The sequence below is a fragment of the Phascolarctos cinereus genome, unplaced genomic scaffold, assembly GCF_003287225.1.
Source record: "Phascolarctos cinereus isolate Bilbo 61053 unplaced genomic scaffold, phaCin_HiC Scaffold_3;HRSCAF=262, whole genome shotgun sequence".
Taxonomy (NCBI): Eukaryota; Metazoa; Chordata; class Mammalia; order Diprotodontia; family Phascolarctidae; genus Phascolarctos; species Phascolarctos cinereus.
In genome coordinates, this window is record NW_027555736.1 from 205,940,722 (window position 1) to 205,965,113 (window position 24,392).

General features: G+C 40.5%; 1 protein-coding gene across 6 annotated transcripts in view; it reads right to left on the bottom strand.

Moving 5' to 3' along the window:
• The window catches only part of ASB2 (ankyrin repeat and SOCS box containing 2), a 139,395-nt gene that overhangs the window by 31,949 nt on the left and 83,054 nt on the right, over positions 1–24,392 (bottom strand). For 5 of the 6 annotated variants that reach the window (XM_078151419.1, XM_021000245.2, XM_021000243.2 and 2 more), the window contains 3 exons: positions 13,335–13,439; positions 6,137–6,303; positions 3,786–3,941 (listed from right to left, as the gene is read on the bottom strand). In XM_078151419.1, coding sequence (XP_078007545.1) covers positions 3,786–3,941; positions 6,137–6,303; positions 13,335–13,439 — 428 coding nt within the window. The remainder of the gene's footprint in view (positions 1–3,785; positions 3,942–6,136; positions 6,304–13,334; positions 13,440–24,392) is intronic. The other variant, XM_078151420.1, reaches the window with a different exon arrangement.

Genomic DNA, 24,392 nt, shown 5'->3' on the forward strand with positions numbered 1-24,392 from the left:
TAAAAACAGTCTGCTGGGAAAGGATTAGTCCTCTGAAGAAATGAGTTTCAGAAGGTGGCTTGAGGCCCCTGGAGGTTTATGAAGGTCCTCCCAGTGATTTGTAGGATGATGCAAATAATCTTAATGGTTATATTCTAATACTATCTATAATTATAGAACCTAGGAACCTCTGGCTTCTGGGCTAGATCTAGCCATGGAATTAGTTTCATTTTGTTAACACATTTTCTCAAATTGAAAACATTTATTAAACACTTAATGTGTGAAGAGCAATGTTCTTTGTACTAGGATATTTTGGATAAGGAGATTTGGATAAAAAGAAGTATATTTTGGATAAGACGCTCTCCTTGACCTCATTAAGGTTATAATCTAGTAAAATTAAATATCTATGGAGCATCCCTACCCCTACCATTAAGAATACCTAACACAATTATGAGTTTAACTAAAATAGAAGCCCTAAGAAAGATTTATTCTATTTAATTCAACAAACATACTATTGCTAATTAATTCCTTTTATTTGTACTATTCACATGATCAGATTTTATGAGATACTTAATGGGTATATATTGTGTATAAGGAAGCCAAGGTGCTAGGATCAACATTCCCAGAAGCATTCCACTGAGTAGTTTATGATCTACTTGGGAAGACAGATGTAAATGTGTGAAAAGAAAAGTAACAATGAAAGAAGTTTTTTTTTTATGATACTTGAAAAAAATTCAAGAGAAATCATGAAAAAGTGCATAATTATTAAAGTACGACGTAGAACAGGAAATGCAAAGAATTCAGAGAACAACTGTGAACTGATAATCATCACAGACACTCCATTTCTTGACTGTGTATTTTCAGTGGCTGTCCCCTATGCCTAGAATCCTCTCTCATCTCTGCCTCCAGGCTTCCTGGTCTCCTTCAAGACTCAGCTAACATCCTGCCTTCTGCAAGAAACCTTTCACTCTATCTCTCAACACTAATGCCTCTTCTCTGTTTATTATCTCCAATTTATCCTGTGTATGTCTTGTTCATACATAGTTGTTTTCATGTTCTCCCATATTAAACTGTAAGCCCCTTGAGGCCAGGAACTGTTTTTCCTCCTTTATTGTTATATTATAATATTATAATATTATATTATGTTATGTTATGTATGTTATGTTGTATTACATTGTATTATATTATACTATACTATACTATACTATATTATATTATAATTATATTATATTCCCAAGATTTCATAAACACTTACTGACTTTCTGGAGGGGCCAGGACTTCAATTGGACCTTGAATAATGGGTAAATTTTGGACTGGCTTCAAGAACAGAGTATTGACCTAAGAGTCAGAAGATTCTGATTTTGACATTAACTCACTCTGTGACATTAGGCGAGCCACTTCTCTGGACCTTAGTTGCTCCCTTAGTAAAATGAAGTTACACAAGATGACTTCTGGTGTCCCTCCCAGCTCTAACACCCTATAATTCCAGAAGGTGGAGGAGGTGGTAGGGGAGGCGATGTTACCAGCATCCTTGATTTTCACCACCTTCCACCTATACAAACAGAAGGAATTTCTTGTTCTTCCTAGAAGTAGTTACACGAGCACAGTGATTAGAATGCTGGGCTTGGAAGATCTAAGTTCAAATCTGACTAGCTGTGTGACCCTGGGCAAGTCACCTGACCTCTCTTGCTTCAATTTCCTCAGCTGTAAAATGGGGATAATAATAGCACCTACCTCCCCGGGTTGTTGCAAGGATCAAATGGGATCATATTTGTGAAGCACTTAACACAGTGCCTGGCATAGTAGGTGATTAACAAATCCCTATTTCCTCCCTTCCTCTGAGCATTGCAAAATCCTAAATTTAGAGCTGGAGGGACCCCAGAGGCCACCTAATCCCAAACCCTTCACTTTAAAGATCAGCGGTTAAGGCTCAGAGATCAAGTGATTTCCTCAGCATCACCTATCCAGTGAGATGGGATTTAAACCCAGGTTCACGAGGCTTCTATTGTGTTTACTTCTTTCCCTGTTTTATCACCCTAATTAGAAAATTTTCTTTGAATCTTCCCTACCACTTATATAGAACATAGCCATTTAATGAATGTCTTAGGAATGAATGGATGAATAAACAAGCAAATGAACCAAAGGCATGCTGTACAATAGTATAACTTGATTTCTTTAGGGCAGTTGACCAAAATATTAATTAGTATACTTGTGAACAAGGAGAAGAACTGTGGGCAGGGTTTATAGGTAGGTGTAAATCTAAACAAATGGGACTGATGATTTCAACCTGAAAGAATACCTCTAATGGCACATTACAGGCATCCCTCCATAGCCTTATTCTAGTTAACATTTGTATCAATGATTTGGATGTAGATGGCATAAGACTGAAGCTTAGAAAATAATGGAACTATCATTGCATGCAGTAATATTGATATTAATAATTAATATCAATATGATTTACTGTTACAATTAATATTGTGAGTCACATTATAATTATTTTAAGAACCATCATTAATATTACCTAGATTAATATACTTTTATATTATTGGGTGATTATTAGTGAATATTAATATTTTAATAATATATTATTTTATAAAATAGCTTAGAAATAAAATAATATATGCTCAATGGCTTTGTGTGACTGGCCAGGGTTGACAAGATGAAATTCAATAAGGATAAAATTAAAGGCCTGTACTTGGGCTCCAAAAATACAACTTCAGGATGGAGAACACCAGGCTGAGCACTGAAATGTCAATAGAAGTAAACAGTGTGGCTTTGAAGCCAAAAAAGTGAAGTGATCATACCCTGCATTGACAGATGTGTGATAGAGCACCGGCCCTGGATTCAGGAGGACCTGAGTTCAAATCCAGCCTCAGAAACATAACATTTACTAGCTGTGTGACCCTGGGCAAGTCACTTAACCCCATTGCCTAGCCAAAAAAAAAAACCCAGATGTGTAGTGTACAAAATGAGGAAGGTGAGACCACATCTGGAGGACTGTGTTCATTTCTGGTCATCAGATGTTAGCATGATCATTGTCAGGCTATGACATGTCCAGAGGAGCATGACCAGGATGGTAAAGGGTCTCAAAATGATGATGGAACTTGAATAATAATTGCCAGAGTGCTGTAAGGTTTGCCAAGCCCTTCACTTGTTATCTCATTTGTTCTTCACAACAAAGTTGTTTTAGGTGTTAGAATTAACCCCGTTTTACAGATGAGGAGACTGAGGCTGAGAAAGGTTAAATGACTTGCCCTGGTTCATACAGCTTAGTAAATCTACAAGGCTGAATTTGAACTCAGGTCTTCCTGACTCCAAGTCTAACAATTTAGCTAATGTACCACCTAGCAACTGAATGTTTAACTTGAAAACTTAGTATAACATGGTAGCTATCTACAGGACAATATTATCAGGAAAAGGATTCTATTTGCTCAGTGTAGCTTCATAGGAGGCAGTAAAACCAATGGGTAGAAAATTCCTAGGATGCAAAATTTGGCTCAAATTGTCATTCTAAACAGCCTGATCATAGAACTGAAGTGTTCTGTGAGAGAGTGAGCCGCCTGTCATGGGAAGTGTCTCTGCAAAGACTGGATGACCACTTGGGGGAGATGTTGCAAAAGGAATTCCTGGATCCCCGCATGTAGAAGTCAATTATACCCAAGGAGTTTCAGGATGTCTTTAAGCAATGACAGCCACAATTAAACCAAGTCTTTCTTCGAAGGGAACAACATGTATTTGAAAGTTTCATTTCTGGGGTGTCCGTCGCAGTGTCATTTTCATTGCTGTCTAGTACTTTAGGTACTCACCTTTATAGAGTGGGGTCTCTCGGGACTTGTTAGAAATATCGGGTTCAGCTCCACATTGTAAAAGCGTAAGTAGGCAGTCTAGGTTTCCCCTACAGGTTGCTATGTAAAGGGCTGTTTCCTCCTGAAGGGTGCGTTGATCAATAACACCAGGATATGCTAGAGGAAAGACCATTTGAAAGATCATTATCAATAAACTCACCCAAGGTGGCACAGTGGGTAGTACACTGGGCTTAGAACCAGGAGGACTCAACCTCCTGAGTTCAAATCTGGCCTTAGATATTCACTAGCTGTGTAATCCTGGGCAAGTCATTCACCCTCTTTGCCTCAGTTTCCTCATCTGTAAAGTGAACTGGAGAATGAAATGGTAAACTACTTTGATATATTTTTCAAGAAGACCCCAAATGGCATCATAAAGAATCGAACATGACTGAACAACAGGAACACACATGCACATTTATAGGATGTCCAAAAATCTTAGTGCCCCTTTAAGCTTTACTATCTTTCAACTGCACTAAGAATTTTGGGACACTATGAACTGAACGTTTAGAAAGCAGCCCACACACTTATCAATGAATGGCTTGGATTTCAAGGAAGAACATTTATGAAATTACATGAAGTGAACCCACATATTGTATTGATATTTGTCTAATGCTTCTAATTGTCCAAATGTTTTAATATAGATAGTTTAATGTTGTCTCATACCAGAACTGAGAGGCAGGTAAAGCAGTTATCCTGAATTTGACAAATGACAGAATTGAAGTCTAGAGATTTAATACTACGAACTCACATCTCTAAAGCAGAAGCATCTAGGTGGCAAAATGGATAGAGCACTGAGCCTTGAATCAAGGAGAACTAAGTTCAAATTCAGCCTCAGATATTTATTAGCTGTGTGACCTTGGGCAAGTCACTTAACCTCTGTCTGCCTCAGTTTCCTCAACTGTAAAATGAGGATATAAATAACACCTACCCCCCAGGATAGTTGCAAGAATCAAAGGAGATAATAAAGTACCTGGCACACAGTAGGCATGAATACTTATTTGCTTCCTTCCTAAAACAAGACATGGTGTAGTGGACAGGGAGGCCCCTCAAAGTCAAAAAGACTTATGTTTAAACCTCCTGAACACCTACTGACTGATTTCAGGTAAGTCATTCAATCCATTAGTGCTCTAAGATGTGGGTTCTTCCACTGGGGCTTAGGGGGGTCAGTGAAGTTGGATGAGAAAAAAAAAGTGCAACTTCATTTTCACAAACCTCTAACTGAAATTTAGCATTTTGTTCAATTTAAAAAATAGTTTAATTTAAAAAAATATGCCAAGCCTCCCTATCTCCCCCAGGTTGGAAGCACAAGAAGATCCAGTGACCAGTCAGTCCCTCTACTAATTGAAAGGGGAGCTTTGATTAACTTTATTTCCAGCCTGGGTCAGTTTGTCCCTGCTTTGGCAACGTGGTGTCCTCACCCTCCCCAGGCTCACCATATTAATGACAAACAGTGCTGATATCGTATCAGCATTATTCACTGTAGCTCACAACTCCCAAACTCCAAAGATCCACCCACCTCAGCTTCTTTAGTGGCTGAGATTACAGGCACCACACTTGATTTAATTAATTTAGAAAACATTATTCTGAGAAGGGATCCATAGACCTCACCAGATTGTCAGAGGTCTATGACCCCCCAAAAAAGTTAAGAACCCCCATTCTAAGACTATAAACAGCAGAGAAAATTCCCACCTACACTGGTAGAGTTCTTTCACATATGAATTCCATATATATAGTTTATATATATATATGTGTGTGTGTGTGTGTGTATAGTGAGAAAGTAATTAATAAATGTTAATTTGCATTTGCTATGCATCAGATGTCTTTATGCATTTTGTTCAGTAGTGTCCAACTCTTAGTGACCCCATATGGGGTTTTCTTGGCAAAGACATTGGAGCAGTTTGCTAGTTCCTTCTCCAGCTCATTTTACAGATAAGGAAACTGAGGCAAAAAGAGTTAAGTGACTTGCCCAGGATCATACAGCTAGTAAGTGTCTGAGGCCATAGTTGAAGGCCATTATGAAGATGAGTCTTCCTGATTCCAAGTCCAGTACTCTATCCACTATACCACCTAGCTTTTTATATGTGTGTATGTGTATGTGTATGTGTGTGTGTGTGTGTGTATGCATGCATATAAATATATGTATATATGTTTTGTGTATGTGTATACGTATATAAATATAGTAGGATTATTAAATGAGACAGACTTTTTACACGTGTCTTTACATAGTCCAACCTTTCTTTTTCTTCCTTCCATTGTCGGCTGTCTTCCCACATCGTTATCTAATGCAGATTTACCATTCTTTTTCAACTCACCTTTCTGCAATATTTTCAGACAACCCAACTGGCCATAATAGGCAGCTTCATGCAGAGGGAGCCATCCATCCTTGTTGGGCTCAGAGAGGTTTTTGCCTGACTGGATCATGGAAGTTAAGGCATTCTCATCACCATCCTTAATGGCCTTCACTACGGGGTCTATGGCTCTTTAAGAATAAGGAGAGCTAGTTAACATCGGCTTGCCTCAACAGTCAAGCAGTCAAACAAGCATTTATTAGGTACCTCTTGTGACCCAGGCACTGTGTGGGGAATACAAAGAAAGGCAAAACAACAGTCCCTGCTCTCAGGGAGTTCACAGTCTAATGAGGGAGATACCATGCAAACGATTACGTACAAACAAGCTATAGGCGCAGTAAATTGATGATAATTAAGAGAGGGAAGGCCTTAGGATAAAGGGAAATCAGGAAAGCCTTCTTGTCGAAGGTGAAATTTTAGCTGGAACTAGAAGGAAAATAGGAAGAACAGGAGGTAGAGATGAAGATAAAGAGAATTCCAGGCAGGGGGGACAGCAAGTGAAAATTCCCAGAGTCGGGAGATGGAGTTTTTTATACGAGAAACAAGAAGGAATTGTACATGATGGGGGAGTGAGTAAGGCAGAAGAGTACTGGAAAGGTAAGAAAGACCCAGGTTATGAAGGGCTTTGAACACCAAACAATGAATTTTATCTTTGATCTTGGAGGTAACAGAGTATTTAATTAGCGTTTACTTAATTGGGGGTGTGGGTGCTAATATGGTCAGATCTGCACTTTACGGAGGTCAGTTTGACAGTGGAATAGAGGATGGACAGGAGTGAGGGACCACCTCAGCAGTCAAGGCATGAGTGATGAGGGCCTGTGCCAGGCTGGTGGCAGTGTCAGAAGAAAGAAGAGGATGTCAGAGATGGAAATAAAGCTTTATTATAGGGGTTCTTAACCTTTTTTGTGTCCAGGAAACCCTTTGGCAATCTGACAAAGCCTATGAACCCCTTTTCAGAATATTGGTTTTAAGTGCATAGAACAAAAGTATAATATATAATAAATAATACCTGAAATATAAAATAAAATATATAAGATTGTAAAGGAAATTATATTGAAATATAGCTATCAAAAATATTTTTTAAAGTTTATGGACCCTAAATTAAGAACTCCTGCTTTATTAAGTGCCTAGTACGTGCCAGGCACTCACTGTGCTAAGCACTAGATATATAAAATGCAAAAGTAAGACTGTCCCTTACATTAACATAATATTAAAGGTGGGAAAAGGCCTTAGAACTCAGAACAGAAAATGTTAGAGTTAGAAGAGTCCTTAGAAAATAGGTTAGACTATGGAACATAAAATGTCAAAGTAGAAAAGACCTTGGACATTATTCTGCCTAACTCCCTCTTTTAACATAGAAATAAACAGATCTCTTTTTTGTTGTTCAGTCATGTCTGACTCTTCATGACCCATGGACCATAGCACATCGGGCCCTTCTATCCTCTGCTATCCCCCAAAGCCTGTCCAAGCTCACCTTTGTTGCTTCCATGGCACTATTTATCCACATCATTCTCTGTCATCCCCTTCTCCTGTTGCCTTCAATCTTTCCCAATATCAGGGTCTTTTCAATCAATAAGTGTTTGTCAAGCACCTACAACGTGCTAGGCACTGGGGATGTAAGTACAAATAATGAAGTAATCCTTTCTAACAAAGTGCTTACATTCTAATGGGGATGTTAAAGATATTACCTAAGGCTATCTGTCTTAGGACAAGAGTGTAGATTCAAACCTGCATCTTATGACTAATAGACCAGTGTTATTTCAAAGAACTGCTTGTTTCTTTGGACCATCAAGAAGGGTGTAGCATATTTTTAAAAATGATAATTTGGACATTAAAATTAAAATCAAAATCTGTCTACTTCACTATGAGAAACAAACTGATGGAATGAAATGGCTCTGATCTTAGTGAGACTCAGGGGACCCACGTTCTAAGAAACTCCCAGATGGGGAAACTTCCTCTAAAAATGTAGGTTAGCACCTCTTCAGCAGTTTAGGAGAGGGTAAGTGATTTGCCCAGATTTGTACATCTAGTAGCTGTCACAAGCAGGACTTGAACCCAGGTCTCCCTAGCTTTGAAGCTGGTTCTCTGTCTCCTATCAGGTTGCCTTTCATTGAATGTTATAATGCAAGTTATTTGGGAATATTGGAACAAGAAATGCTACACTTCAGACTATAGTCCTCTTTGAATCACTTCACTACTTTTGCTCTTCCTCTAGGGAATTAAGATTCTATGGCTGCTCAGTCTTACCATTCTTACTTCCCACGTACCTTACCTCAAAATGATCACCAAAAAGCTGGAAGGGACATTAAAACAGCAAATGTTTGATCAAAATAAAGAATTCTAAGACTGGAAGAAACCATCCTTCCCCATTCAAATATTTTTTACATGGTCCCACTTAAAGTACTCAATTCTTTTTGTTGCTTTTCAGTCATTTCAGTCATGTCCAACTCTTCATGACCCCATGTGGGATTTTCTTGACAAAGATACTCGAATGGTTTGCCATTTCCTTCTCCAGCTCATTTTTACAGATGAGGAAACTGAGGCAGTGTTAAGTGACTTGCCCAGGGTCACACAGCTAATATGTGTCTGAGGCTATATTTGAATTCAGGAAGATAAGTCTAGCTACCCCAAGTCTTACTTCCTGTTTAAATCTGATAGTCCAATCCCACTATATTATAGATGAAGACCATGAGGTCCAAAGAGGGGCAGTCACTTGCCAAAGCTCACTCAGCTAGTTAATAGTGGGGTCAGGATGACAGCTTAGCTCTTCTGGCTCTCCGGTAAGTGTTCTCCCAACTAGACAAAATTGACATGGATTACCAATAATACGTTCATCATTTTTGGAAGGCCCTTCAGAATAAATCCTCCAGTGTTGTTTATTATAGTTACCTGTGTTTGTGCCTTATGCCCTTACTAGATTATGAGCTCCATAAGGCCAGAGATCATATCAAATAATTAAATTCAGCAGACATTTATTGAGAGTCTACCATGTGCCAAGTACTATCCAAGGTACTGGGGATACAGAGACAAAAAAACAAAGCAGTCCATGACTTCAAGGAGTTTATATTCTACCTCATACTTGTATTAAAGTTGAGTCTAGAAAGAGAAGATAGAGTCTCCCTGTGAAGGGCTTTTATTAACCAAACCAAACAGGTGTTTCTATATTATCTTAAAAGCACTAGGGAGCTACTGAGGTTTCTTGAGCAAGAAAGTGGCCATGGTCAGACCTGAGCTTTAGTAATGTCAGCTCTACAGCTGTGGGCAGCATGGATTGGAGGGGAAAGACTGAAGGCAGCAAAGCTAGTTAGGAGACCATAAACCAAGAAAGAAATGATTAGGGCTTGAACCAGGGTGGAGGCTGTGTGAGTAAATGACAGGAATGGATAAGAGAGATGTTATGGAGGTAGAATTGATGAGACTTGGCAGCTGGGGGCAGTTATGAAGGAAACAAGAGAAGGAAAAATGGAGGATGATTCTGATGCTGCTGACTTATTTCCACAAAGATTCCCACACATATATGCACAGAATTAGAAGTGAAAAGAAACTTAGAGGTCAATTAGGCCAATTCCCCCATTTTACAGATGAGGAAACTGAGGTTGAGAGAGGTTCAGTGACTTGCCCAAAGTCAAAGCTTTAACTGAGGTCTTCTGATTACAAATCCAGTGTTCTTTCCACTATATTACAATATCTAGCATAGTCCTCTGCAAACAGTTGGCACTTAATAATAATTAATTGATTAATTGATGCTGCTATAAAGATGTCCTCATTTTATCGATGTAGAAAGTGAGCCACAATGAAGCCAGAGTCAATGGCAGGGCCAGGATCAAAATGAAGACTTCTCAGACTTGTGCTCATAAGCCCATCTGGCTACTTCCTCCTGTTTCAGTCTCTTGGGCCTGTATTAATAGCTTTGCATGCATATGAGATGCACATGAAATTAAATGTGGATGAGGCTCTGGGGAAACTGAGGCAGGCAAACGAGAAAGTGCTTCCACCCACCCACCCTCCTCTACCACAATGAGTTTTGCTTGAACCTTTCATCAGAACATTTCTCAAGTTCAGAAGGACTAAAACCACAATGTACATTTCCCATTTCCTCTTTTCCCCTCACGCTCCTTCCTTTTGGTTAACCTTGCTGAGTGTGCTGTTAAACTCCAGCTGGGTAGAAAGCAGAAATTCTGTTAAGAAACAAGCATTTCTCACACACATACACACTCACTCTCAGTGCTAGCCAAAAGAAGAAGAAACATCTTTCCCCAGGGTATGCAGTTTACATGGACCCTCTCCATCCTGCCATTCTCCCCTCTTCCTTGAGAATAAAACCCAGGAAGGCTGAGAACAGGAAGTTATCGTCTTAGAAGAAGCAGGGTCTGAGAACTCTCCATTCTTTTCAAGAACATATCATTGACTCTGGTCTACATTTGCCTCTTAGAACACTGGACTTTGAGTCAGAAAGACCTGAGGTCAAATTCTGTCTCACATACTTGCCTTCCAGGCAGGCTCTAGGCAAGTTGCTTAATCTCTTTCAGACTTAGTTTCCTCATTAGTAATAATAATAACCTCTACATCACAGGGCTGTTACGAGAATCAAATGAGATAACATAGGGAAAACACTTTACAAACTTTTTAGAGCTATATAAATACTAGCTATTATTATTTCTCTCTTGGTAAAATAGGGCATATTTTAGAAGCTTTACTTCTCCAGAATGGTCCTTCCTGGAACCATCCAGATCTCTTCTAGTTAACCAAATGCTGGCATTTTAGAATAGTTGTTGATCTGAACAGAAGGTAGCTGTTCATTTGGCTTTTTGCTAAGTCTTCCCTGAGCTAGGGGGTGTCATTGGCCCTGCTACCTCATTCCAAGGGTTACTGGGAAAAGTGGGATAAGCACTTCCCCACCTCAGTACTGTCCTTAGGAAATCATTGACAAGAAACTGGAAAGCTGACAAAGTGAATCAGAATTTCATTCATTCTCCTACCTCCTCTCCCTCTCACCCTCAATCAATTTTGCTTAGTATCATAAAATAATAGAACATTTTAGAGCTGGAAAGGGAGTTACAAGATAGAACAAAGAACCATGAGAGTGGGAAGGGCTCTCAGAACCCTAGTACACTGAATGTTGTACCTGAAAGGTACTGTAGAACCACAGATTGGAAAATGTTTTCTCTAGAAGAGATCTTAGAATAACAGAAAATCAGAGACAGGAAGAGACCTTAAAACAAGGGAGGAAGACTGTCAAAGCTTGGAGGGGTCTTAATATCATAGAACCATATTGTGCTAGAATTGAAAGGGACTTTTAAAAACAGAGCAAGTCAGAATGCCGAACACAGAATGTTGGAGATCACCTACGCATTCGTTTTACCGAGGAAATTGAGGTTTAGAGAGAGAGGAAGTGACTCCCTAAGGTCACAAGGTGAGTTACTGGCAGGACAGAGACAAGAACCCAGGGTCTCTCAATTTCCACATCAGAATTTTTTTTTTTGCACCATATGGGGTTGTTTCTTTTTCTCCAAAGTACATTTGCATGGGTTGACCAGAAAACATGTAATGGAGCCATATGAGATCCTGTAAGCTGACTTGACCTGTGCAAGGCTAGAGATAAAGGATTAGAAGCAAGTTGTTTTAAAAATTCACAGAGGAGCAAAACTTTTTTATTCTTGGAAACTAGGATCCTTCTCTACACATTTATTATCTCTGATGCTTATTGATCAATTTTTTTGAAGCACTAATTCTCTGTAGCCCATCTCTTTAACACCTATAGTCTCTAGGTAATGCTAAATGGCTATGACTCTAGGACCATCACAATTTCCTAAGGATCAAAAAAATGACAAGAAAACCAAAGAGACACACATAGTGGCTGTAAGCAGGCTACAGCATGGCATCAGAGAAGATTAGTATAAAAGACATCATCGAGGACAAAAATGATCAGAAATGGAGTATTAGAGACAACAGATGGGCTGACCCAGTGCTGCACCAGAGGAAGGCTTCCATACTGAAAGAATCCTCTGTGGCACAGCAGAATGAACCCTCCACCTGGAACCAAAGGACCTAGGTTCAAATCCCACCTCATACCTTTGTGACTTAAAGCAAGTTACTTAACCCCTCTGTATTTCATTTCCTCATTTATAAAAGGTGGAGGTTACGCTAAATGGTCTCTAAGATATCATCCCACTCTGTCTACAATCTCACAGCTTTCCAATTCACAAGGGGAAGAAAAACCCAACATGGATACAACCCATTCAGGATGGGAAGGCACAGATAGATAATGGCTATGGAAGAAACTCCCACTCCAATGAGCTCAGAGAGCCATTAATTATATCACTGAGTGGCTTTTGGACTTGTGCAGCAGCTAGGATTTAAGAACCATAGCTGTTCTGGGATTTGGAGATCCAGTGGGCCTGCTCACCAACAAGGTAGTTCCCTTTTTCCAGAGGAGTTTGAATTGACTATCAATCCGTTGCAGAAACGGAAATCCTTCCTTCTTTCAAAAGGGAAAAAGTAAGAAAATTTTGAAAGATAAAATATTAATCCAATTTGGGTTGGGAAAAAAGGCATTCCTGCTTGGTAGCTATACCCAGACACACTGGCACTAAATAATACTTTCCTGATTCTAGCATTGCCTTCTTCTGTCTGTTTCTCAGTCTCTATTCTTTCTCTGTCTTTCTGTTTCTTATTCATCTTTCTCTCTTGCTGTTTCTCTCATTGCATCTCTCTGCATATCTCATATTTCTGCCTCTGTCTCTTTCCCTTAACTTATTATTTGTTTCCCTGGATGTGAGGAACATCTTAATACACCCAGAGTTTAAAATAGCATGAAGCTAACTCAGTTAGAGTCCTGACAAGTGAATTAGCAGACAAACATAAGCAAGGACCTATTTGCCTCCCTGCTGAGTGACTCACGAGTTCTGAGGAATCAGGAGAGACTGGACCTTCTGGTCTAGGTCCAACCCTTGAAATGACTATATGTGCTTAAGGGACCACAAGATAGAGGGAGAGAAGGAGAGAAGTGAGGGGAGGCAGGAATTCCTTCCAAGCCATCTTCCTTACTGCCTTGCCATAGCCCCTAACCCACCCTCTATGCCACAAATGCCATTTGGGTTAGTTCGGACAGACAACAAGGTGACTGGGAGCCTGGGACAAAGGGATATAGGGAGTCACTTACACAGGCTGGGGGGTCTTGAACAGGCTGCCGTTGTATCTTTGCCTGACCCCTTGAAACAAGCCCACATTGGGAGGCGGAGGCTGGGTCCCCGAAGGAGCTGCAGACCTGGAGGGGTGATGGCATGAGTGAAACAAGGAAAAATACTCAGAGTAAGAGAAGCGGGTCATATCAAGGGATTGTTGGAAGCAGGATCGAGGGGAAGATAGAGAGAAAGAGGGAGAGAGGAAGGGGGAGGGGAGAAGGGAGAGAAAGAGATAGAGAGAGAGAGAGAGAGAGAGGGAGGAAGAGAGAGAGAGAGAGAGAGAGAGAGAGAGAGAGAGAGAGAGACAGACAGACAGACAGACAGACAGACAGAGACAGAGACAGAGAAAGAGAGAGACAGAGAGAGAAAGAGAGAGAGAAGCTGACGCTGGGCACTGGGACTTTGAATGAAAGCAGATGGCCACAGCTTGCTCTGGGCTGGACTCAGCTGTTCTCAGCTCTGATTATTTTTGGCCTTCTGAGGAAGCACCAAGGGATTTGAATGACCATATAAGACAACAATGAGGTTCACACCCCCCCTTGAAAAAAAAAAACAACAACCACACAGAAGAAAGATATGAAGTGACATGATATTCTCCACCTCCAAGGAAGATTTGAAAAAGTGGTCAGAGTGGTTAGCTGCAAGCTGAGGTCACGAAATTGTCCCAGCCTTATGGTGCCTTCAGGGCCAGGTCCCATCTAGGCTGAGAAGTGCCTCTTCCAGGAAATCAGAGTGCTCAAGCCCTTTTCCTCTTCTGTTCTTTGACAACTAAGTTTAATTCAACAAGCTTTTATTAAGCACCTGCTCTGTGCAGGGTTCTGGGGGATGTAGAGAGTTTGAAACCCTGTGGTCATGGTCTCTTCCTGAGTCTTCCAAGCCCACTGGCAGGATATATATAATAGAATAGAAAAACTCCTGCCCTGAGGGTCAGGAGACTTAATTCCAAATCCCAGTTCTTCTGATAAACTAAGGGATCTTAATTGAGAGTCCATGAATTTGTTATTATTGTGTTGTTTTTAAAACATATTTTGACAACTGTATTTCAATACAATTTGTTTCCTTGGTACTCCTATGTATTTTATTTTATGCACTGAAAAACCATACTCTGATACTTAATCATGGGCTTTGCCAGACTGCCAAAGGGTTCCATGCCTTTTCATGTAAAAGGGTTAAGAACCCCTGGACTAAACAGACAGGTGAACTTGGGAAAAGTCACTTCATCTGCCTCACCTGCCTTGGTTTCCATCTATGAAATGAGAAGGTTGGAGGTTAGAGGTTAAGGTTAGTTCTGATATTTTGTGAATCTACGAATGATATCTGTGATTCCTTATCACATCTTTCATAGTAGCTGGTCTAAACTTTCTACGTCCTCCTCAAGGCCCCTATACCAACCTCTCCCACCACCCTTTCAGTAAAGGACCCCACATCATGCTTAAATGAGAAAAATCTAATAGTAGCTAACAATTACATCTTTGTCGTGTCATTTTTCAGTTGTGTCTGACTCTTCGTGACCCCATTTGGGGTTTTCTTGGCAAAGATACTGGAGGGGTTTGTCATTTCCTTCTCCAGCTCATTTTTCAGATAAAGAATGGAGGCAAAAAGGATTGAGTGACTTTTCCAAGATCATACAGCTAGCAAGTGTCTGAAGCCAGATTTGAACTCATAAAGAGGAGTCTTCCTGACTCCAGGCCTGGTGCTCTATCTATTGTGCTACCCAGATGCCTAGCATTTATATAGTTCTTTATAATTACTACCTCATTTGATCCCCACAATAATTCTGAGGGGCATTTTTATCTCCATCTTACAGATGAGGAAACTGAGACAAATAGAGGTTAAGTGACTTGCCTAGGGTCATACAAATATCTAAACCAGATTTGAACTCAGGTCTTCCTGACATCAGGACAGGTGCTCTATCTACTGTGCCACTTAGCTGCCCATAAGTACCCACTCTTCTCCCCTATTCTACATCTCAAAACACTTTTACATCTTATCTCATTATGTCCTTCTTTACCACAGTCTATGAGGAAGAGATAGTCCTTTTTCCTCAGCAGAGCCAGTCCCTCTACCCATGCCCTTGACTGTCTCCTCAGCAAGTTTGCCCCCTTTGATTATCCTTTCTCTGCTTCACTCATCTTCTAGCTCTCTTTACCTGCTGGATCCCTCCCAGTTTCCTACAAACAGGCCAGTCCCCCCCCTTAAAAAAAAAAATAAACACCTTACTTGATTCTACCATCCCCTAAAGATAGCATCCTATATCTTTTTCCTTTAACAGTCTAACTCTTAGAAAAATCTGTCTACACTCATTGCATCCACTTCCTAACCTCACTCTCATTTTTCAACCCCTGTGATTTGGCTTGTAACACCACCACTCAGTGATTATCAACAATATCTAAACTGCTCAATCTGAGAGCTTTTCTCGGTCTTCATCCCTCTTGACCTCTCTACAGCTTTTTAACACTGTTGACCAACATCCTGGGTGTTCTAGACACCTGGTTCTCCTACCCGTGTAACCACTTCTCAGTCTCCCTTGCTGAGCCATCATCTATGTCCTGCCCACTAAATGTTGGTGTCCTTCAAGGACCTGTCTTGGGCCTTCTTCTCTCTCTACACCCTCTGTCTTGGTGGTCTGATCAATTCTCAAGGGTTTATCATCTTTCTACATAAGACTATCAAGTCTACATAGGTGTGTTAGCTTCCTCCAGAATTCCAGTCCTCTATCACCAAATGTCTGCTGGACATCTCTACCTAGATGTCTCATCAGCAACTCAACATGTTTAGAATGGAACTCATAATCTATGACCTCCGAAAACTGTCCTTCCTTTAAACTTCTCTTTCTCCATAAAGGCCACCATTGGCCTCCCAGTCACTCAGATTCATAACCTTGGAGTCACCCTTGACTCTTCCCCACCCTGCCCCCATTTTAAAATCAGTTGCAAAGTCTCATCATTTCTACTTCCACCATATCTTCCACCATATCATTAGCCCATTTTACAAATGAGGAAATTGAGGTCGACTGAGGTCAAGTGACTTGCTCAGGGTCAAAGAGATAAGTATCAGAGACAGTATTTGAACTCAGATCTTTCTGACTGCAGTCCAGCCCCCTACCTACTAAGCCACCTTACTGCTTGGAATTCACCTAGATTTAAGGTAGGATGGGATATAGAGAATAGCAGTTTTGTTCCTGAACTATTTTCACGTGATTTTGAGTGGGCAAAAGGCATTTTCATTTTCCTCTGCTTTAACATCCATCCCCATTTAAAGGAAGGTTGCAAGTGATTGGGGCAGGTAGATTTGATGGAGGAAGCAGATGAGAAAATGTTTTGCTTTGTTTTGTTTTTTAATTTTATCTCTGGCCTCAAGCCCCAATCTAGGCCTGACCCAGATCCTCAAACATTGTCCTCAGCTATTCTCTTATCAGCAATGTAAATAGACAGACTTCAAAAGACAAAACTGATTATAAGCACGATTCCCCTGTCTAGGCCTCAGTGTCTTCCATTATAAAGGGAGTGTGTTGGAGCCAGCTTGTATTGACTCTTGAGAGCTGATTATTAAATTTTCTGTATGAGTGGAAATTGTCAAATGCTACAAATCCTGGCTTGATTTATTATTCTCTTGACTTTCTAGACTTTAAAAAGTTATGAAGAAAATTTTAATAATGCAAATTAAATTTAAAAGTGTGTTGCACTTTCTTTTTTCCTCCAGAGAGCCGGTTGTTAAATATTTACCGACACATCACTAGACTAAGGAGTATTCTCTTAGATCCTTTTTAGCTCTAAATCTACACTCCTCTGAGAACTTCCTGCTTTCACAGTCTAGTTTTGAGATCTCATTCTATGACCTAAGGTCCTTTTCAGGTATTCCGTATTTTAACATTCAGTCCAATTGATCCCAACAAACATATATTAAGTAACAACTGTATGCAAGGCACAGTGTTAAGTACTTTGTGGTTGTTGTTGTTTCAGTCACGCCTGACGCTTTGTGACTCCATTTGGGGTTTTCTTAGCAAAGATACTGGAGTGGTTTGCCATTTCCTTCTCCAGCTCATTTTTCAGATGAGGAAACTGAGGCAAACAGGGTTAAGTGACTTGCCCAGGGTCACACAGCTAGGAAGCGTCTAAGGCCAGATTTGAACTGAGGAAGATGAGTCTTCCTGACTTCAGGCCCAGCACTCTATCCACTGCACCACCTACTTGTCCATATTTACTCCAGTCCCCTCTTCTTATAGATTAGGAAATCAAAGTCCATAGAGTCCTCTATCCATTATACCATACTGTCTCTCCAGTTTTTGTAGACAATATTTAAATACACTCTTATTTAGAGAATGTTTAGACTGGAAGAGACCTGTAGGACTGTCTAACCCAATTCCCTCATTTTACAGATGAAGAAACTGAGTTCAAGAAAGGGAAAGTAACTTGCCTATGGTTACATGGCTAGTAAGTGGCCAAGCTGTGACTCAAACTGGAGTCCTGTTAAGTCTTTCTCAAACAATGTTTCAGCTGCCTTCTCCCCCTCACCCCTGTGGCCCCCTTTCTCCCATTAATGAGATCATCCCAGAATTTCCATTTTGAAGGGCCCAGACCAGCCATCCTTCATCCTCTGGACTTAATCACCATACCCCCATGGAGGCATTTCTCTCCCATGATATTCAGCTCCCTTTTATGTGTAGTCTTTCCCCATTAGAATGTAAGCTTCTTGAGGGCAGGGATTGTCTTTCTTTTTGCTTGTATCTGTATCCCCAGCACTTAGCATAGTACCCAGAACTTCGGAGTTGTAAGCTCTTAACAGATACTTGTAGACTTGACTTGATTTTCCACACTCTCTGGACTCTAAGACTAAATGCTTTACAGAGGAAGTACGATATGGTATATAAAGTTCTGAACTTAGAATTAGGACGAACTGGGTTCAAATGCCACCATAAACATTTATTAGCTGAATAGGCAAGTCACATAAGTGATTTTCCCAATGTCACACAAGAAGTAAGCATCAGCGCAGGAATTCAAACTAGGTCACATGACCCTAAATCTAGTACTCTTTTTATTGGACCACACGGATTCCCAGTTGTAAGTTCCCAAGTTCTCAACAGCTTTCTTTCATAGGACCCATGAATAATTTTGATAGCAAAGTACCTCACTAAAACAAGAACCCAGTGAGGAAGCCTTTGGAGAACACAAGGACCCAAATTTTAAATACCTGGGTACCTGACTGGGAATGGAATTTGCTCATTGAATGAGGTTTGTTGTTCAGTTGTTCTTCAGTCATGTCTGGCTTTTCATGATCCCATTTGGGGTTTTCTTGGCAAAGACACTGGAGTGGTTCACCATTTCCTTCTTCAGCTCATTTTACAGATGAGGAAACTGAGGCAAACACGGTGAAGTGATCTGCTCAGGGTTAGACAGCTACTAAGGATCTGAGGACAGATTTGAACTCAGGAAGATGACTCCAGACCTGGCATTCTATCTGGCCACCTAGCTGAGGCCAAAAAAGGAATGAGATTCTTTATGAGATAGTGAGCTTTCCTATCATTTGCAGGTAATCAAGTTCACTTGTCAAGAATATTGTGTAGAAGATTCCTATTTAGGTATGGTTTGGAAGAAATGACCTCTCAGGTTCCTTGGTCCTTGAGTGAGGCCTTTTGACTGAGTCCAAATTTTACAGAACAAATCCTTTTACGAAGGGGAAATCATTCTGTGAAGTTTGGATTCAGTCAAAGGGCCGCACTCGAGGACCTACAGGGCCACAGATGATCTCAAGACCTCAGGTTCCCCACCCCTGGACTTAAAACTATACTTGCTGCTGCAGAATGGTTTATAAACCTTTTTAAAAAACAAAAACAAAACTACATGTCATCTGCTGTGCATATGTTGTTTATAATATTCTGGTGCATTTTAAGATTTTTGTTTGTTCATTTTTTAGCGTAAACGTAGGTTGGAGATATTATAGAAAAAAATCAACAACAGATATTTAAAAGCTGAATTTGTGCTGTTATTGTTTGTCCTCTGCTGTCAAAGAGGACCATGACATCAGGGAGGTGATGCCATGACATACAAATGAATCGGATTTAAGTGAGGGAGGGCCGGGCAAAGAGACTTTGGAGGTATGTAGTCGCTGTCTTCAAACAAAAGACAAGTTGCATGAACAGAACTTGTCTTGCTTGACTCACATGAGAAAAGGATTAGCTTTATTCTGGTTGGCCTCAATGGGCACAACCAAGACCAAACCACAGAAGCTAGAAAGAGGTAGATTTCAGTTCAACAGAAGGGAAAATGTCCTCCTAGTTCAAGTAATTCACAAGTGAAATAGACTGCTTCATGAGGTAACAGTAAGAGCAATAATAAGCATGTATATAGTACTTTGGGGACGGCTAGGTGGTGCAGGGAATAGATAGAATACTGGACCAAAGTTCAAATCTGGCCTCAGACATTTACCAGCTGTGTAACTGTGGTCAAGTCACTTTACCCTATTTGCCTCAGTTTCCTGGAGCTGGAGAAGGGAATGGCAAACCACTCCAATTCTTTCACCAAGAAAACCCCGAATGGGGTTTTGTGACCAGAATGACTAAACAACAAAAACAGTACTTTAAGGTTTACAAAATGCTTTAAATATATTATCTTATCTGATCTTTGCCATAGCTTTATGAGGTAAGTGCTATTATTACCCCTATCTCACAGATAAGCAAAGTGTCACAGTTGAGTAGGGATCTGCGGGAATATGTGGACTCATATTTTCCAGATTTTAATTCCAAATCTCCATCCACCATGTCACCTCCATCCTTCATCCATAATGAACTCTCCATCACTGAAAGTGTTGAGGCACACGCAACAAATGGATTGATCCCACATTAGGAATATTGTAGAGATGGGGAGGGGTCAGAGCAGGTGTTTTCCTACGTCTTTTTCCCTTCAAGATCCTATGATTCTATGAATTCAAGTTTATAGGACCCAGTTTAACTTCTCATATACAAAGAGAGTATAATCTGTAGGATGATGTACTATGGTTATCCCAACATTAATAAGTGAGCTTTTAAATACAGTAAAGGTTTAAAGGCCGCAAGGACTTACTTATTCAGGACGAAAGAGTGTGGATGGTTTTCTTCTTCTGATCCCAGTCACGGATACTGGAGAATTGACTAATGAAATACTGGGGAACTTTGCCAGGATGACTGTCACATCATCTGTGTGCAGCAATGCTATTTACCCAGAGTGGGAAGCAGAAGTCCTTGAAACTACATTACAAAGTGCGCACCCACATTCTTGATACTGTTTTCACCAAATCACATTGTAGCCTGTTAGGGCTGGTCCAATAAGGACATTCTCAAACTGGGCTGGTGTTTCCAAGCAAAGGAATGGGTAACTATCCCCTCAGAAAAATTGTTGACAAAAGCGGATTAAGCCCTTCTATCGATGGGAAAACTTCATAGACCACAAAGCTAGAACTGGAAGGGATGAGCTCAGAGGCCATATGGAGAAACTGCCTCAGTTTACCAGTGAGGAAATTAAGGAAGAAGCTATATAACTTGCCCAACGTGAAACACGTAGTATCAGAGGCAGAATTTGAACCTAAGTTCAGAAGTAATGGGCAGGTAAGTGGTACAGCTGATAGAGTGCTGGGCCTGGAAGACTCATCTTTCTGAGTTCAAATCTGGCCTCAGACATTTACTAGCTGTGCGACCCTGGGCAAGTTACTTAACCCTGTTTGCCTTAGTTTCCTCATTTGTAAAATGAACTGCAGAAGGAAATGGCAAACTGCTCCAGGATCTTTACCAAGAAAATCCCAAATGGGGTCCCAAAGAGTCAGATACAACTGAAAAATGACTAAATAACAACCCAGAAGTGATACTCTTTTTGCTGTGCTACAATACCTCCATCCAGACCCCTGTGGTAGTCTGAACCTATAATCCAAACTGAAAAAAGTAAGAGTTGAAGAGCAGATTTTCTGATGTCCAGTCTTTTGATAAAGCTCACGCTGAGTTTTGTTTCATTTATTTTGCTCCCTAGATCAGAGCATATACACAAGGGAGAATCAGAGACAGAGAGAAGGAAAGGGAGGGGTAGGGGGCAAGTGAGGGGGAGAAAAGGGGAGAGAGGAGGGATAGAGAGAAAAGATAGAGGAAGAAAGAGAGAGGGAGAGGAAGAGAGGAAGAGAGAAAGTGAGGAAGAGGGAGAAAGAGGGAGAAGGGTAGGGGAGGAAAACAGGGAGAGAGAAAAAGAAAAGGAGAGAGGGAAGTTTGAGAAAGAGAGAGAAAGAGAAAAGGGGGAGAGGGAGAGAGAGACAGAGACAGAGAGACAGAGACAGAGAATATGTTTATGTAGGGATAGAGATTGGACCTGAGATTTCACTGGTATAGAGTATTCTCCAGTGAGGAAACTCCTATCTAAGCTGGTGGTCACCTTTGTCTCAGAGTTTTGTCTAGAGCACTGAAAGGTTGAGTGAAAACTTGCTCAGTCACACAGCCAGCGCGTACCGAAGCAGAACCGGACCCCATGCTCTCCCCACTCTGCCGTGCTGCCTTGGTCATGATGTGCTTGCAAAGACATTCTTGAAACTTGAAATCTTTTGGGCTGGGAGGGACCTGTATCATTGTCTCACCTAACTCTCCCCCTAGTCTTGTGACTCTAACCCCAGTCTTCCAACCCTCCCAGCTCTCAGACTAACTGCTCTAGAGAGACATCACGATGGAGAGATGAACTTGGAATTAGGATGAGTTGGGTTTAAATCCCACTGCTATCATCAGATATCTGTATGATCATGGGCAAGTTATTTAACTTCCCTGAGACTCAGTCTCCTTATCTGTAAAATGGGGTAATACTTCCCGTAGCAGTTACTTCACAGGTTGTCATGAGTTTCAAATGGTCTGGCACATAAAGGAAGGACTATAACAGGGAAAGGGCATGGGAGAGAACTCCTCTATCCCCAGCTGGGGAATGAGAAGCAAGGATTTTATTTTAGGCCAAACCCTAGATTGTTTGGGTGATAAGAAGACTAATGTGTAGATGTCAACATCTTATTCTGTTTTTATTTTTGTCCGGACTTCAGAAAGAATATATCAGGGGAGTAACAAAAAATGGGCTCAATCTCTCTAGAACCCCTAAACCTAAGTGGTTCAGTCCTCATTTAGCCATATGAAGAGTTTCAGTCTAGGTTATGCATGTTGCTTTGACACCAAGTGAAGAATAATCTCCTGGGCTGAAAAAAAAAAAGTCTAAAAACTTGTATCTGCTAATGTTCCACACTCTAGTGAGCAAGAAGGAAGGGAGGAAACAAGTGGCAGTTAAGCACCTACCATGTGCTAGGCTTTACAGATATTATCTCATTTGATCCTCACAACAATCCTGGGAGGCAGGTGCCATTTTTATCCCCATTTTACAGTTGAGGAAACTGTGGCAGACAGAGGTCAAGTGCCTTACCCTGGGTTATATAGCTAGTAAGTATCTGAGGCTGGATTTGAACTCATGTCTTCCTGACTCCATGTCTGGCCCTATACTGTCCCATCTAGGGGTGGGGCAAAAATGGTGACAGCTTAGGGTGTTAGATTTTCTATCAGAGAACCTAGGTTTGAATCCTGCCTCTACCACTTATTTTACTTCATTGATTTTGGACAAACTACTTCTTGCCTCTGAACCTCCATTTCCTTCTCTATTAAATGAAGGAGTTGGGCTAACATATCAGGGCTTCTTTACCTTGGACCCGAAGGGGTGTGAGGAGAGATTTCAGTAGGTCCATTAAGTTGAATATAAAAACAATTACATCATTATTTGCATTAACCTCTAATAGGGATTTTTTTTATCTTTTCAATGTCATAGAACCCCTTTGGTAGTCTGATGAAGACCCTGGAACCCTTCTCAGTATAATGTTGTTAAAAGGATAAAATAAAAGATTATAAAGAAAGACAAAAGTTGGTGAAAATAAAGATGTAATTTTCCCATCCATATTCATGGATCCTCCTGAATTCTATTTGTGAACCCCAGGTTAGGAATCCCTGCTCTAACTAAAATTTAGCATTTCCTTCATATTATTTAGATAATATTATTTAGACAAGGGGTCCATAGATTTCATCAAACTGCCCGAGGGATCCACGACACATGCACAAAAAAGTTTTAGTGGCCCTGGACTAGCTGATTTTTAAAGTCTCTTCTAGCTAGCTCTTAATTCCATGAATATTACCTTTACATCTAATAGCACAGAGTATTTAAATAGTCAGTCTCCTTATTTTTTACATGTGGGCCCAACCACTTGGCTTTCGATCCCTCCTCATTCTCTCACCTTTCTTCCAACTGATCCGATAACTGACCTCTGGCCTTGACGTAGTGGGAGGTGTGCGCCTCATGTCATTTCAATAACTGAAGCAATTTTACCTTTTTCCAGCTTAGTTTGACCATACAGACAAATATTTGTAAACCCAAATGCTTAATTATTCCTGAAGCATCCACCTTGTAAGTAAAAATGAATCACCCAGATAACCAATTAATATCATATCTTCACAGATGCTGATGCTTATTTCCAGCAGAGACCAGGTTGCTGCTGAATAAGGAGAAATGAGGATGGGGAGACTAGGTAACTTTCCAAGGACTCTTAAGTCATGTTTCCCAGAGCACACTTCAATTTGTTTTATTTGTAAGTGGTGTCAATGTACAAAATCTCAAACATACATATACACATGTAAATATGGATATATTCATACACATATTAATGCATGTATTGTTTGCATGGGAAAGAGAGAGAAAGGCAACATGAAACAGTGGATAGAGAGTTGTCAGGACACATGGGTTCAAATGCAATCTCTGATACATATTAGTTTTGTGACCCTGGGCAAATCACTCAAATTCTTAGTGACCCAAACAACTTTCTAAAACTATGTTTGAAAGAAGGTGTCAATCTGTATTGGGAGAAGAAATTTTTCACTGAGAGCTCCCTATGCCAATGAAACAAAATTACTGATCATGTGTGTGTGATTATATTGTTCATTTTCAGTCTTGTCCAACTCTTCATGACCCCATTTGGGGTTTTCTTGGCAGTGAGAGCGGTTTGCCACTTTCTTC